Here is a 17405-nt window from a genome sequence, read left to right on the forward strand (position 1 = left end):
TTTAAACTCTCAATAAACCTCAAATCTACTGTACAGCAAATTGATAGATTTGATGTCTTTAGGTGAGTGGATTTTTTCTTACTTAAAAGCTTCCTATTTTCTAAAAGAAGCAATTTAACCCCTCCAAAAAAGATTTTATAAAGATTTAGGTGAGATGTGAGTGTCCATTAATGTTTTTCCACCCAGAGAAATATATTAATTATAACCAGACTGAGATCTGTGCCTAATGTATATTATCATTTTTTGTAATTAAATGGACGCACCAATATTAAAAAAACTACTTTTATTAATTTTTCCTCAGTTACATATTCTTAAACAGGGATGTATTACATTACTTAGACAGTCAGGCAAAGTTGACTTCATTAGTATGAATAGGAAAGCAATGAATGCACAATATTGTCGGTCTAAACCCAACATGGCTGCAATACCCCCTTTAGGACCAGTATGAAATGCCAGAAAAAAAAAACATACAAAATAAAATTAAAAATCCAGGTCATACAAACGCATTACTTAAATATTGGTAACAAGCAAGTCTATATGCTCTGGCCTCCACTGCAGCAAAATGAAAAGGTTTAACTTCCTTAAGGTTACAGTCCATAACTGCAGTAATTGTACACACGCACACAGCTTGGTACCTGTGAAAAGTCCAGACTGTATAAACACTGCACAGGCAAAGAGGAGGTCCTACGAAAAAAGTGAACTATGTACGATTTTAGGAATACAGAAATCATACTTCACACATTTACACAGAAATAGAGGTTAAAATAAGGATTTGGTCAAATTACTACAGAGACTGAGGTGTTTTCAGTGCAGTGCGACAAGCTCCCCAGACCTTTATTTTTGAAGCCCATAGAATGGAATTTTACATAATAATTGATCTCTTAAGACATTTTTAATATTAAATGAGCTAGTTGCAACATTTTGGATCAAAGGTTACAAGAGAGCACTCCGTAGGACAGAAAACAAAGCAACGCAAGATATCTGGAAGTAGAAATTCTTAGAGGAAATGGTACAGAGAATGCCAAGGTATCAAATTACAGGTTAATGCACACAAATCCAAGTGATCTGTTCAGCCAGTAATTTCTGTGACTGACAGATAAAACAAAAACAAAACAAAAGAGACACCTGCAACCTAAACATAATGAACTTAAGAGGTGTGCGTTCACGACGATAACTTTTTTCTGCTATGACTTTAATGGCTCAATGCAGCAATGTTGACTGGGCAGAAAGCACTACATCTCTCAAAATGTTGTACATATATCCCTGTAAAATCTGTTTTCTTCCCCCCTGTGGTGCTCTCCATTACTGAAGTATTTTTCATCTCGTTTTCCTCAAGAAAAAAGTCCTCCAAGCACACCTTCGCCATTATTATCTGACTGAAAGCACAGAATGGAAAGTGGAATGAATGGCCTTTTATTATACAAGAGCTGGTTTGTTCGTAATGCAGGCACTTCTAGGGACTGTATGTGGTGGGGGGGGGAGTACCAGGCTGTCTCTTTTGTGACACCTCTGACAGTCATATGAAATCTCTATCTGGCAGCGTCAAAGGTTTAAGAGTATAGCACTGGTACTATATCTATTGTATGCACAAGGCAGTATTGTCTGACCTATCTCCATTATTCTTCCTAACATACCATAAACCAAAGCACAGATAATTGTACAGGCAGATTTAAACACCATTTCATGGCACATCCAGGCTGTCATCTAATGGAGGGTAATCATTGTTGTCCAGCAACAGGTATAAACTCCAGTTTTTAAAAGATATTTTGGTCTATACACTACCCCAGCATTGTCCAGATATACATTCATCGATGATCCACAATGTCCCTTTTTTAACTCTGAATCCAAACTTCCCTAAAACATAATTGTGTTAATTTATTTTCAAGTCTCAAGCACGCTCCTCTCTGATTACATACTGTGTCTTTCTATCCCCACAAAATTCTTCAGGAAGCACAATTTACATAATACAAACACTTTGTAATATTGAACAAGCACATGCTGCTGTTTCTACAACACTGGATCCCCATCTGAGGTACTTCAGAGGCAGGAGCACTCATGAATTCATGGCCATCGGATGTTGTATGTACTCCACCAAACGCACTCAGTTCTGTCATCTGCTAAAAATAAAACACTACATCATAGTATCTGTTCACTCCTTCATAGGTACCTCTGGACAGTGGCTGTACCAACTGTATTGCAGAAAGAAGAATGTACTGCTGCACCCAAACACAAGTACAGTACCATCATTAATACTAGAAAGGGGAAAAAAATCAGTGCAGTAATTGTAAAAAAAAGGAAAATCTCAAAGAATGAGAAAAAATAATCTCTAAATTGGTCAGAATAAGACAGCACATTTCTCTTTTTTCATCTCTTCTCATGGGAAGGTCCTCTGCAGTCAAAACATCCAACCCTGCAGCTAATGCAAAATCCATGTCCTTTGCAGGATGATCAATGAAATGCATTATTCCATCTCTGGACTTCCCTGTATCATTCCATATATGACTGGGGAAAAAAAAAATATTCTCCATTTCAACTTTACTTTAAAAAAAAAAGATTTGGCAAATGCCAGGGACACAGCGTGACCCTTAATTTTTCGGTTTTAAATTTCAAAATAAATAGCTATGTTTGAAAGAATCTTTAAAGCTTCCAGAGGACTGGGCAGAATAAAAATACTTTTAAAAAATCATATTTGTAGACAACTAAACCGAAGGATACGCCATGTAATGTCTAAGGAGGAACCCTTTGAGAATGCTTTCTTGGTTGCTTTGTCACCGCCGAGATGATTTCTGTGATCAGGAGGCCGCAGATGAACATGTCAGTAATTCCCCATTGTCTGTTCGCCTCCAGAGTCATTTGTGGCGCTGAATTGTTTTCCTTTTTCTTCGCTTGAAAAAGCAGCAGCACCTGGAAATAACACACAAAAAAAAATCCAATTAGCAGACAGATGTGTTCCTGTGGCTCTTTGCATTGAACTGTACAGCACAGGCCGTAACCACTACAACGTTAAACTTCTACTACTGTACCCATGAAACAGCTAAGCGCCTATTCCTGACCCACTACAATTATCCCGTTTCAGAAACCATTTTAAAAAACAGTCAGATCATCTTTCTGTTGACTTTGCCTTTTTTAGCATACTGATATGCATTCTTATATTTAGTTATCACTATGGACAAATAGGACTACCGAGTACTATTTGGAATAGACTTTTATAATGCAAAGTATCCTTTAAAAACCTTCTAGGAACTTAAAAGCCTATGATAATTGGACGCTCAATCTTAATAAAGATACATAAATAAACATTATATGGTCACTTTTCATTAGCTTGAAGGTCATCTTTTAAAATGATTCAGCTGTCTAAAATAGTCTATTTTATATTCAATTACGCCTTAGATATTTAACTCATTTATAGTCTTCTAAAAACCTATGTACAGAAGAACCCTAAACCTCACTGCTAAAACAAGCTCTTTCATTACAGGTAATAATAATAATAATAATAATAATAATAATAATAATAATAATGTTTCTTTATTAGCCCTATACAATTTCTTGCATTAGGAATGCGTCTTTTCGCATACCCCAGCTTTTCTCCATGGAGACACAGACACAGAGACAGGGAGAGAAGCTTGGGGTCAGAGCGCAGGGTCTGCCATTGTACGGCGCCCCTGGAGCAGTTAGGGTTAAGGGCCTTGCTCATATCAATGTGATTTTAGTCTCTTAAAATACAACAATATCAACCACTTCAAACAGTGCAAATTTTAAGACATTTAGATTCACTTCCTTGGCATTGCTAGCAAAGGACTGTTCAGAAAAAATCTGCATCCTTTATCCTTGGAGACTTCCATTGTGTCAGTGTTAACCAATCAAAAGTGTCAATTTCAACCTGTTGACCCAGTATAAAAAGGAATATTTGAAAGAAAAGGGCTCATAAGTTACATTTTGCATATTCTTTACATTGATATTTCCAGACTGTGACAGCAATATCCGAATAGGAATTATATCATAAGCCATTTGACCCATCTAACTTGTTCAGTTGGTAGCAGCCAACTGATCTGAGGGTCTAATACTGCTATTTCTTGAAAGAGTAGAACTCCTCCAACCTGCCCACCTTCAAGCCACTTGTCTTCTAACGTCACAAGCAACATAGCCCTGAACTAGACGTTCAACATGAACTAGAGGAGAGGTGCGTCCTTCACCAATTGCATCACAAGGCTGCAACCAGCTAGGAGGCCACAGGGGTCACTGTCTCCAAAAGCTAAGAACACCATGGCCGAGTACAGCTTTTTGGGGAATCCCAGAGGCAGCTGGCAAAGGACATGACCCAAGGCTAAAACTGCAAGCAGCTTTACTGATAAAGCCAATTGAACAAACCTGTACACAATTTTAAATTACATCTTACTAGTACACTGTCTAATTTTACATCCTCTTGTTTTAAATTCCACAATTATAAGCATGCATCTTAACATCTTGTTTGCCACCTTTGACTACTTTGTCAATCTCGTTATTTATCTTTATTTGTTTTCCTATTTAGGTTGTGTGCTGCCTTCTAGGTTTTGGACTAAAATTGTACATTTTTTTGAATTACCATTGAATTTGAATTTTGACTTCCTGCATCTACAGTTAATCTTCCAATTTTGGCATCTTTTGAAAACTAATTGGCTAAGTATACCAGAATCCAGATCACTTATACAACTGAGAAAAACAGTGACTGTAATACAGAACCCAATACAGGGACACTCCACTAATCCCCTGAACCAAAGACAAATGTATTACTTTCAAACTCTAATTTATGGAATGGAAATTGTAAGTGTGAACAACAAATATTTCCATGTTCACCAATTCACAAGTACGGTTGATCCTAAAGAGTGACTCGCTGCTCCTAGATATTGCACTGCATACGCTTATGAAGCTTGCCACTCTCATTTTGAAAGAGGTGTAATGCTTATGTGAAAAGGGTTTTTGTTCTCGATTCCCTTGCTAGCAATGTTACTGATGTTTTTACAAGCAAACACATATGCACACGCAAGCAGTTAATTTGCCACAGAACACATATCTCTTAAAATACTGCACTGTACTAAAAGGTTTTCAAGCATGATCATGGTTTCAATCAGAAACCAGGGCTTGGAACACAGAATAAGCAATTATAGTAACTTGTCTGATGGCCCAAAGCCCTTAATAAGGTGGCCAAAGCCTTAAATTGCACACTGTACATCTTATTTTGCTCCTATTTTGTATTTTACAGATATATGCAAGCATATAATTTCCTACAAGATAAAAGCTGCCTATATACAGTAATGCCTTATTTTCTGGAGATACACATGCCATTAGATAGTCTAGAGCAACTCACCACATGTTCAACACTTTCTGGCAGCTATACAAAAGAAAAACACGGAGAAAAAAGAAATGAAAAAAAGCCCAGGAGAGAAAACAGATTTAACTGAATGAATTGCCTTATGGGCAGGCTTCGTTTTAGACAGGTCAAATTACATAAGCAGCAAAAGCAGCAGCAGAAACGTAACAAAACATACAAAATTAAATCCACATCCAAGAAAATAAGGAGTTTTACATAGTAAACTAATTCAATACCACATTACTGCTGGGCTCCCTTGCACATCATCCAATAGCACATACTGGGACAGTCCGCTCCACTCTCATAAACAGATTTCTCCAACTGACAGACTGCCAGACCTGACCCAGTATGACCAGCTTTATTCACATGGAGAGAAATTGATGCTTGGGCACTGAAGCTTAACAGATTGCAATTTCTGATGTTCTCTGGTGTTACATATGACACTAAAGCAGTGACGAGCATCAGATTTCAGAAATTATGTTTTTAAATCTGAGCTGCAGAGTGGCAGAATGAACAGGCACATACTTTGTCTCATCCATTACTTCTACTTCTGGGGGTGCAGTGATGGGTGCGTTCGAGTGTCCAGCTGTGGGGTCGTCCGTGTTCAGCTCCCCGTTGGTTGAACTCACCACCTATAAACCCAAAAGGCAGGCATGACTGACTTGACAACATCACCTAAACCACACCTTTAACACGATGTCTTCCGAGCAAACCAGAATGTAAAATTGAACCCTAAGTAACTTGTTTCCATTCAGAAAAATATCCTGTAACTCTACACAAACATCAAACCTAACAAAAAATGTTGAACTTATCACAGCACAGATTAGATATCAATGGACTTCTCTTTTAAAAACACAAAAAGGATCAATAATTAATGAGCAAAAAAAAAGATAGAAAATAGAGATAAAGTGGTCCTACTGATGTAAAGAACCTTAGCTTTAACTTGAGAAAAAAAGTCTCAAAAGCCTAAGGCTAAACACAGTAAGGTACATTTAGAGATATGTTCAAACATTTTTAGAAGAACATGACAGTCATTCATTTGAACCTTGTATTTAACACACAAATTGTATTACAAATTGGGGGAAGTCAGGTTTTATAGTTTTAAAAATAATTGTAACCTGCAAACAAAAAAAGGCAGATTAGCACTGATTAAATAAGAATGCCATGTATTCTGCATTCTACAAAGAATTAAAAAGTGTTTTTACTAGACAAACCTTTAACTGTAAAAACATTTCTTACAGAATATACTGTACATGAAAACAAAATGCATTTTGTACTCATTTGTATAAAGTGCAATAACTGTGGGCAATGATTCCTTTACGGCATCTCCATTACGAAATATACCACATACTTTATATTCTTATCTGTATATCTCTGAAGTCATTAAAGGACTGACCCAACAGCCTGATTCTATAGTCAATTCACAGCTTTGAAAATGGATTATACAATTATTAAACAATGAGCAAGTGACACTAAATCAAGCTGTCTCACCAGGATTACCATTGTTCCACTCCAATAAAGACACACATACAGTAATAATGAGAGGAATGCACGCAATGGTGCAGTTGATAACATTTGTACTCAGCAGAACCTCCTACATTGTTATGACTATGACTAGTATGGCTAAGATAAGTAGTAGAGCTGTAGGTCTACTGTACATTCAGCATTTCTGATTTAAATGTGAAACCAGATAGATTTAAATCAAAGCTGAATAAATATGAGCAATATGATTTTAAGGAAATCCACCCCATTATAAAAAAATATACATACAACTCATTTTATCTGTAAAATTAGTTTTTATTCTATGCCTTTTGGCACCCCAACAAACCAAAAACAGCCCATGTCACCATTTCTTTTACACAGATATGTAAGCAGGCTCTTCGGTATTCTAATTAACATAATGTTGGCTTCGTGTAAAAGTAGCATCACCATGGGTGATGGGTGAAGGTTCTTTTAACAATGATTGCTTCATCTGCATAGCCAATCATATCATGGGCATGCTGTCACGGGATCAATCACTTCTGAAGGGAAACGTTTTTTCAGGTGTATAACGTTTTATAGAAAAGACCCCCGTCACATGAAAGAGACCTAGGTCTCTCCCCATCTTTGACAGAGAAATGGTTTTGAAGAATTCACTTGCACTGTTTCAAACTAGTAAATTATGTGACGTGAAGAAAAAAACTAAGGGACTTACAAAGACCTGTAATCTAAGCATTCAAATACAGACAGGACAGGTGCGAAAAGTGGGGAAACACCTGGCTCTGCAAACAGCAGCATGCTAGAAAGCAAGAGAGGTGTGCTTGGGGGACACACAGAGGATGCAAGGGAGTAAACTGGTCATGCGAAAAAGCGGGAAATACCTGTACCGAGCCACCATGTCTGTCAGCTGCAAGGTGAGCTCTCAATTGGTGGGGATTGGCCTGCTGGGGCTCCCAAGCTGCCCTGTGGTCTGTCGACTGCCCATTTTAATATGCATAGAGCATGCATGAGAGAGGAGGAAGAGAAAACCCACAAGAGCATTAAAACAGGCATGCTTTGGCCAGCAACGTATAAAGAACACTCAGGACAAACTACTACACAAGCAGAAGAACTGAAAGGGCTGTGAAAAACATAAAAAGCAAAAGGAAAAAAAAAATCAACCAATGTAATGCGTCCACTAGCTACAGAAATTTAAATGACAGCGGATGAAGTCTTAAGTGCTACCGTAAAACATACTGGAAATCATGCAGGCCATGATGAAGCAATCATTAAGTAGGACTAATGCATTAATTTCTCCTATTATTGATTTTCATGAAACTCTAAAGTACACCTTTGTATTCAGTAGGGGTCATACATGAAAAGACTGCATTTTTTCAGCTATAGTATAGAGCCATGAGAGAATATTACCATTACTGCACTATTAAAAGGACAGATTTTTTTTTATCTCATCTTCCATGGAAGTTTAAGATGGAACATTTTCACGTAAAAAAAACAAATTAATCTTGATTTAAAAACTATGCTCATGCTTAGTTGTATGCTCTGTATGCTTAAAGCTCACAAGGTCATTTGTGAGCACTCTCTTTTGACTGACTGTGGCGCAGCAACTTGAGTGCACCTACTGTAGGTCTACTATACTTCCAATCCATATCGTTCACAGGTCTTGTTCTTGGCATTGCATGCAGACAACAAGCCCACTGCATGAGAATGACACTTGCAAACCACTAATACAGTACCTGTTTCACACAAAAAGGAACAAATGTAATGATCTAAACAAAAAGAAAAAAAACAGATTCCATTGAGTGGCAGGAAGCAGTTATGGTTGAGAAGAACCTCCTCCAGCAGTGGTGAAGGTTCTGCACTAAGCTTTATCTTTTAAGAAAAAAAAGATGGGGCGGGGGGCTATGTGTAATGAAGCAAAAGCTTAATTAAGTTTAAACATTGTAATTTACTCAATTTAAAATAAAACAAAAGACTGTGTGATTAGCCAAAGATCAGCTCCAATCATTGAAACAAAAGTGTCTGAAGACAAGATAACATGCCTGAAAGCATATACTCTTATGTATAAATGTGTATCAACAGTATACACCTAGTCCTGCCACATTAAAATGAGCTGCCATGACATAAGTGTCAACAGGCAAGCAGCCCAGAAAATGGGAACACATAAGAGCCACTCCTACATTACAAAGGACATACGCAGAATCAAATACAAAACATCACACAAACACTGCAGTATGTACAGTAGTAACCTGGGTTAGTGCATCAGAGAAGGCCTGAAAAATGATTTTGATTCAGAAAGGTGACACCAACACGAACTGGCAGACCAAACAGAAATTCTCAGTTATGTTCAAGGTACTCATTTTAATATGGCAGGGTAACTGTGCATGTGTAAGTCAGAATTATTTTTCATATAGTTCTACAGACTCGAGAAATAGGGATTTTAGCTCTGAGGTTATAGTGGATGTCTAGCAGGGACCACCTTGGAGAAAATAATAATTGTCAGTCTGTCAATTGGCCTCCGATAGATGTTGTTGTATTTAGCTGAATAAAAGTTTGCTTTTATGATTTATTTTAGATGCATTTCTAAAAGAGGTGTATATATATACACCTATATGCATGTTTGAGGACTATTATTTGAAATACACAATTAAAAAAAGGCACTGCTGTACACTATGGATAGCACATTAAATTAATCCCACAATTCATGGAAGCCTTGTTGTCTGCAAAACAAAGTCTGACAGAAGAATACCAAGTTTATTAAAAAGTATCACAAAGTCAACACTAAAAAGGTCCTGACCCGATATAGGTCATTTCAAAATAATTTTAGTTCAGACAAACAAAAAAATAGTTTCTCATCTTGATAATCTTAATTTCACAAAGATTAAAGGTATCTCCCGCAACAAAACATGAAATGTACATGAAATTCTCTCCAAAAACAATAAAAAAGTAACCTAGAAGGGGATTAAAAGCTACCTAACTACAGTTAGATGAAGGTGACATTTTAAGTAATGGCCAATCTTTAAAAAAGCTAGTACATGGCACTGTAAACTAAATCATTTTTTCTTCCATTTCAGGACATAATTATACTAGACTACTCAAAATTGCAAAGCATACAGTGAATTAACACCTTCAGCACAAGAACATTCTATTCTCACCTAAGCATTCTTAATGGTTAAGTAATCTGTAAGAATGTGTAACCTTGGGTCTATTTTTGGTAAATCTGTCAAGGGAAATAATCGCATTGATTCTGAAACCTTTTTTTCTCATTTCCCTTTTCACATACAGCATGTTAGAAAACATCAGTGGTGACAAGTCCTTCACACAAGAGTAAGACCACATAATGAGAACAGAAGAACAAAGCACAGAAGGATGGGACTCAGGGTGTCACTTGGAATGAGTAGCGGTATCTGTGGTCCCCAAGTAGGATCAAGTCAGGATTTCGTATGTTCAAAGAAGGGCAAAACATTATAAAATGAAAATGAAAATGAAAAATATAGTTCCTTACATTTTCAACTGACATAGAGTACAGGTATTTTTTCTTCCTATATTTCCAGACAACACTATATTACAGTTCATGACTTTACTTTTTCTTGTCTTGCCATTCTTATGTGACATTTGAACCTTTCCAGAAACTCACTGTAACATCATGGGCCATTACCGCTATACTACCAGTTCACTGAGACAGAACATAACAGTCAACCTTAGCACTTTTATATTGGTTTTAAACATTATTCTTTTGGAAGACTTCAAATGGCACACTCGAGGGATATCCTTTGTCTCCTGTATGAAGACAGCACTGTGTTTACGAACACAGAACAGAGGGAGACCAACCTGCATGTTACACTGAGTACTGATTCCAAAGAGTGTCATTATATCAATCTATTTTCTAACCCCTTTATCAGGTCACGGAGGATGCCAGAGCCTATCCCAGCAATCTACAGGTGCAAGGAAAGCTGCGATTGCCAGTCAATTGCAGGGTAATCACACATGCTCATTAAAGGGCATTTTTCCAGAAAGCACAGAATGTCAACCAGAACGTCTTTGGACTGTGGTTGAAAACCCACATGAAGACAGAGAATATACAAACTCCACGGAGACAGCATCTTAGGTTTTCCCTGGGAATTGAAGCCAGAGCCCCACTGCTGTGAAGCACAAATGCTAACATCTATGCTGCTAATATTTGTTACAATATACCATGACTGGTTTAACCTAACAGTTTTAACCTTCATACCGTATATAGTGGTCCTTAGCTGCTGGAGCTGTTACAGATAATAGATTGAAGTTACAGTGCTTTTAAAGGCTTTTACAAAGATGGGAGACTCTACAGCTTAATGCAATTAATGTAGTAGCATGTGTTTGTCGTTATTTCTAATGAGGGCTTTGAATTTTACAATTTGATTGGAAAGCAGTCAATAAATGGCTCTTGTACATGCTTTGTATTTTAAGTAACTTTTAAATATAAGGTGCAAGGTAAACAGCAGAAAAGTGAGGAGGCTGCACTGTGCTGATGGCAAATAAGTACTCTTCTAAAACAGCCCACAAGGCATATATTAGAAAGTGTCGAGCCCAGAGGAACGTCTAATTAACAGAAATCACTGAGAAGTCAGACTGTGTGCACAGTAAGTTATCTAGATAACTAATAAAATATGACCTTTGCAAAACAGCCCCATACAGGGTGGAAAATGAATTTCAGAAAACAGGATTAATTTCGTGACATATACTAACTATTCTGACACATTCTTTGCTAGAAAATCAACAATCATATACTTCAACACATCTCGGTAATCTGCACAGATCTTCACTTGTTTATACTCAAAAATAGTGCTCTCTCAAAACACCAGACATTTTCTCATGCTTGCTCACAACAGGAAGTGATAACTGCAGTTGCTGGTCAGTGCATTGGTTGACAAGAATTGAAAATATTTACATTTCTTGAAATCTAAATTCAAAAGAGCTTTTGCATCCAATACCATTTAATTACAAAATCCAGTCAATAAAATCCCAAGAAACAAAAAAAAAGAATAACACTACAATTGTTTAAAATGACAATTTTACTTTTTCTTCGAAATTACTAATTTACCTTTCTCAAACTCCTGAATCATTTGAAAATTCCTACACAATCTCTTGAATTTCAGTTATTTCAGTACCAAAGCACTGTAAGGTTACAAGTCTTGAAACAATGAAGGAAATGCTGTCATCTGAGCAATTAGCAGTTTTTTTTTAGTTAAGTAAATGACACAAAGTCATCTGAGTAAATGACACAAAGATCCAACCTGATATTAGTAAACACTTCACCCCATGGCCCTTACCTGATTTTTGGCTTGCTGAGTTTTATCTCTATGTGGATCTCTGTTTGAGGAGGACAGCGCAGCATCCGTGTGAACTGGACCGACAGGAGTGGGCTGAAATTTAACACATCGATGTAACTTGAATGAAAACTGATATTATGTCTTGATAGATACGTTTTAACAGTAAAGGAGAAACTACTGGTAAAATACAGACAAAACATGGTTCACATTACTAAAATAATTCCCAGAGATAGTTTTAAATAAATACAAAATAGAAAATCAAAAAGATTTTTAAAATGTGGTTCATGCATTCTCTTTAAGATAATGGGAAAGAAAAAAGGAAAAATTAAGACATTTGCATATAACTGATCACAAGCATTTCAAAGGTCAAAATTGCTGTAAAATTTCAAAGGTGGGAGTCAACCATAATAAATGTTTTTGAGTTAAGAAACCATGCCCTCAATTCAAACAATGACAATGTTTGAACACAGAGAATTTCATTTAGTCCGCTGAGAACACTCAGCTAAGAGTGGGTATCTGCAAACAAGATTCTTGGAATAATTCTCCTAACAAATTGTCTGGAGGATCAAAGATCTCTTTGTCTACTACAAACTTTTTATATAATACAAAGGGAGAAAACACATTCAATTTCAAACAAATCTGATACACAAGTGTTCTTAATTGTTGGTATTAATAGAATAGAAGTTAAATGTAATATGGGAACCCAGTACATTAATTACATATGATGGCATTTTCTGTAAGCACCATAATAGCAAGGCTTTCTTTGTATACTCAGCCTGGATAACTGTTAGAAAGGATAATATTTATGGTGACAGGAAGAAGCAACAAAAAACTAAATAACTCAGATTCCCTCATCCTCCCTTAAATTATCTTCTCATGAGAAAGACTCTACTTTAGTAAATATAAATAAGCACAGAATAATGTAAGGAAGCAGAAAAAACTATTTTATAGCCTTTAAACTGGTTCACATCACAGGACCAGAATTACATCATTATAAACTCTTCTTGCTCCTTTTCTATCACAATATGCAGCCTTTTATGTAACAAAACTGCTAATTAGTTGAAAACTCACTGGAGATTGTGAAATGACTAAAAATGTGATCTGTAAAAAATCTAGAGCAGCATATTTTAAATTACATGAATGTACTTTGTAAGGCACATGAATTTCATACTTAAACAATTATTCACAAAACCTGTAGAATAGTAAAATAAACTTAACTGACAAATTAGTTGAAAACTCACTGGAGATTGTGAAATGACTAAAAATGTGATCTGTAAAAAATCTAGAGCAGCATATTTTAAATTACATGAATGTACTTTGTAAGGCACATGAATTTCATACTTAAACAATTATTCACAAAACCTGTAGAATAGTAAAATAAACTTAACTGACAAAAGACATTTTTTAAAAATATCCATGAAAACACAATGTTTTATGAGGCAAAAATACCAGTCCTAATCAGATTTAAACAAGTAATAATGGTACTTTAATGGGTCTTCACTGCACAGCTGGGTGACTAGTGCCCCATAGTACACAGGATATTCACATTATGAAATACCTTCAAAATATTGAAATATTGTTCAAAATAATGAATTAATCCACAATACTTACAAGCTGTTTCCCAACCCAGTCATACTCGTAATCGAACATAAAACCTTTCCGATCAAACAGGTCTGTGAAGAGCTTCCGCAAATAGTCATAATCAGGTTTTTCAAAGAAGTCCAGCCTCCTCACATATCGTAGGTAGGTCGCCATCTCCTCTGATAACAGGAATTTCAAATCTCATTAGTACAAAACCATCCTTAATCAAATGGATATAAAAACCCAAGCAAGCTCTAAAAAACTGAATACCTTATACAAATTCTAATTGAGATTTCCAAAACAGGAATTATTGCCATTAATGTTTGTCAAACAGTTTTACACAGGAATATGAAACAATATTACCAGAGACTACCCATAACATTAGTGTGTTTTGTTCCAATCTTATGAACACTATCATGTGTGCTGGAATTTAAAAACTCTTGATAGTGCTATAATGTTTGAGCTCTGAGACGAAGAAAAGCTTAAAAGGTCACGAAGGGACTATACTGAATTAATATCATACTGTATCCTACCTTGCTGTTTAGCATGTATTTTGCATACTAATTGTTAGTTTTAAAAAACGCGTATGAAGACAGACTGTCAGTTTGACAAATTAACAATAAGCACGCCCGCATCAGCCTTCAAACATGCCGTATGGTGGATCTCTAATTGTAGTGGAACAGACTGACTTTTTCCCAAATGGGTGTCAGGATATTTGCACCATAAAATCTCTATGAATTCACTTAGGGCAATGATATATGACAACATGGTACACAGGAAAAATGTTGTTTTGTTTTTTCAATTTACAGAAATGGATTTAAGGCTTTATTGTAAAATAAAAAATCTTTTAAAATTAGAAATTTCAGTGGATATGCAGTGGAAGGTCATAAATCCATTCATGCAATATACAGTATAATGCTTATTTAAGTTACAGTTGGTGTAACCAGCAATATAAATATTGGTTTAATAAATTTTCATATTCTTACTTTAGCATACATATATGAACTGTATTGGTGTTTTAATAATAAATAATGCTTTCCTTTGCTATATTTTACAAATAGGTATGCAATACATTTCTTTGGAATATTTAAGTTTAATGTTTATTCCTTTTTGTAATTGAAATTATACTCCACACAACATCTAACTTTCATAAGATTAAGCAGCAGGTTCAGGACAATAAAGTGTGTTATTGCTGTTCTCTAACCCCCAGCAGTTTTTCCCCACCATTGCACTATAGTCCTTATTGCTGTTAACATATTCATTCACACTACAAGCAGAATGTTTCCTTCACCTGGTAAAGCTGATGAGCATGCAAAGAAGACCAACCAAAGAGGAAGTTACCCGAGTATAACTGCAGATACAACTGCTGTTATTTAAAGGTCAGTAGACATTTACCTTATATTTGTATAAAACTGAAGGGCCTTTCTTAGGGAACACTTGACAATACTCCACTTAACGATACTAGCTTAATTAAATCTTAAAACTAATAGAAACCTACCTGGAAAACTTTCACACAGGACTTCTATTGGCGTTGCCCTTTTTGTGTCACCGATTTTCTGATACCTTTCTTTTAAAGTGTCTGCCTACCATGAAAAATTAAAGAAAAACCGTTTTGAAAAATACTCAATCACAATGTTGAAAATTACTTATTTTTGATAATGCATTACCACTCAAATCTACTTACCTTTAAGCCTTGCCAAGGAAGGCTGCCTCTGAGAAAATACATAAACATGTGACCTAAGGCTTCCAGGTCATCTCTTCTACTTTGTTCTGAAAGAGAGGATATCAATTCAAGGAGGAGGTCTTCTTCAGCAAATATGGAAAGCATTATTTTGAGTGCAAAACTACAAGTAACTGGAAATGAGCTAAGTATCTTGCTAGTGGAAAAAATATCTAAGAATAAATATACCTCAACACTAATCTTACAGAATTAAGTACTTTCACTTTTAATTCTCCTTGACGTGAGCTGCAACAGTCTCCACAGTATTTCTCAGCATCTCCACCCTTCTTCTAAGAGCACTGCCAGACCAAATACAGAGTTGTGCCACTGCAAGTGTAACACTGCAGTATTGCAATGCATTACATTCCTGGCTGTGTTAGGCTTGTTTTGAATTTCAGTGAACCACTAGCCAGAAACTATTCACAACGCGGCACACATTAAACCAGATGCTTTGATCTTAGAAACTGGAAATCCAAAGAAAAACTCCCAACATAAGTGTTGTTAAATGGTTCGAGTAAATAATGCTTTCAAGAACATATTTTCAGCATTCTTTAAAAAACCTCCACTTGAGGCAAAGATTTATGTACTTTTATTATAGAAGTCTTAGACACGACACTAACAAAATCATTGTTCTGTTTTGCCTACTTAAAATGGTTTGTATATTAAATACAGACTCTGAAAGAAACAACCTTTTCAATTGAGTTTTCCATGGTGTTTTAATGTTGCAAGAAAGCTGCTGCTAAGCCATGCTCCACCAGCTCTTCACACATTATTGAATAATCTCCTTCTAATCCTGCCACAGCATCTCTGACTAGTATTTTGCATTGTACCAAAAAGGCACGAACACGATCTTAGCTGAAAGCAAATTATGTAACTAGATATAAAAACAGCAGCTTTATGATATTTAAAAGAGTTTATATTCTTCTTTATGCATATTCTCGGAAGCTGCCTAATGTCAATTAAAAGCAGAAATAAAATGTTTATTTTAGTCTATGAATTCTAATTCCTAGCATTGATATACATGGAAAAGTAATTCCTAGCATGTAACAAGCACAAATAAAATGTAGTATGTTTAAAAGGATATGCATATAGTTTTCATTTTTTTTATGCTGGCTGTGCATTGTAGACTAAGAAACCCAGGCCAAAATGCTGCAGGAGCAGATTTATTATTTATAATGTCCATATTCATTCTTATGTTATATAAATACCACCTCTCTTGATACTTTTTTACTTTCATCAATGATTTGTTTTATTTGCCATTTTTTTCCCCAAATTGTACACATCACATTCTTGTGAGGCATCTGTCACTAAGAGAATTTTTAGGGACAGTAAAAAAAAAAACATGAATAAAAATGCAGAATGCATTATGCTGTATCCCTACCTTTTCCTAGGTGTGTATTTATACTCATGTATCGTGCTGTTCCTGTAAGGCTCTTGTGTTCTCTGTAAGGGATGTGCTTCTTAGTCTCCGGATCTATGTATTCTTTTGCAAGGCCAAAATCTATGATGTGAATGATGTGCTGGTTTTTGCTACCCGGCCTTCCTATTAAGAAGTTCTCTGGTTTAACATCTCTGTATATCAAGTTCTTTGAGTGTACATACTCCATTCTTGTGATCTGTTGAAGGAAGAAGGAAAAGAGGGTCAGTGTTTATCAGCGTCTATAAGATACTTCTGATTTAAAAAGATGGATTAGTAAACAACATGCAAAAACTGTCATACAAAAACATCATTTTTTTATAGTTTCTTTAACATTCGTTTATATATGAACAAGTACTATGCCTTTACTCGGGCTCAGTAGCTTTTTTTATTTTTAGTTCTTTATTCAACCACACTAGGTCAACTGACAAATTCCAATTTATAGTAAAGGACCCTGAAAGTTTCCCATGTATACACTGGAGCAACTTTCAGCGAAGTACATTAATCTACAGACCATAGTCCAAAGCCCTAATTAACACTCTATAGTGCTACCCA

General features: G+C 35.8%; 1 protein-coding gene across 6 annotated transcripts in view; it reads right to left on the reverse strand.

Moving 5' to 3' along the window:
• Nucleotides 1-266: 266 nt before the first annotated feature.
• LOC148673429 (casein kinase I) overlaps nt 267-17405 on the reverse strand; it is a 73964-nt gene continuing 56825 nt past the window's right edge. For 2 of the 6 annotated variants that reach the window (XM_088629879.1, XM_088629880.1), the window contains exons 6-14: nt 16815-17049; nt 15398-15483; nt 15212-15296; nt 13744-13892; nt 12133-12225; nt 7708-7803; nt 5873-5979; nt 5345-5368; nt 267-2904 (exon numbers count right to left, since the gene is read on the reverse strand). In XM_088629879.1, coding sequence (XP_088486005.1) covers nt 2850-2904; nt 5345-5368; nt 5873-5979; nt 7708-7803; nt 12133-12225; nt 13744-13892; nt 15212-15296; nt 15398-15483; nt 16815-17049 — 930 coding nt within the window. In that variant the 3' untranslated portion in view covers nt 267-2849. The remainder of the gene's footprint in view (nt 2905-5344; nt 5369-5872; nt 5980-7707; nt 7804-12132; nt 12226-13743; nt 13893-15211; nt 15297-15397; nt 15484-16814; nt 17050-17405) is intronic. The other 4 variants (XM_088629881.1, XM_088629882.1, XM_088629883.1 and 1 more) reach the window with 4 other exon arrangements.

This window comes from Lepisosteus platostomus, chromosome 4 (genome assembly GCF_059453375.1).
Source record: "Lepisosteus platostomus isolate fLepPlt1 chromosome 4, fLepPlt1.hap1, whole genome shotgun sequence".
Lineage (NCBI taxonomy): Eukaryota > Metazoa > Chordata > Actinopteri > Semionotiformes > Lepisosteidae > Lepisosteus > Lepisosteus platostomus.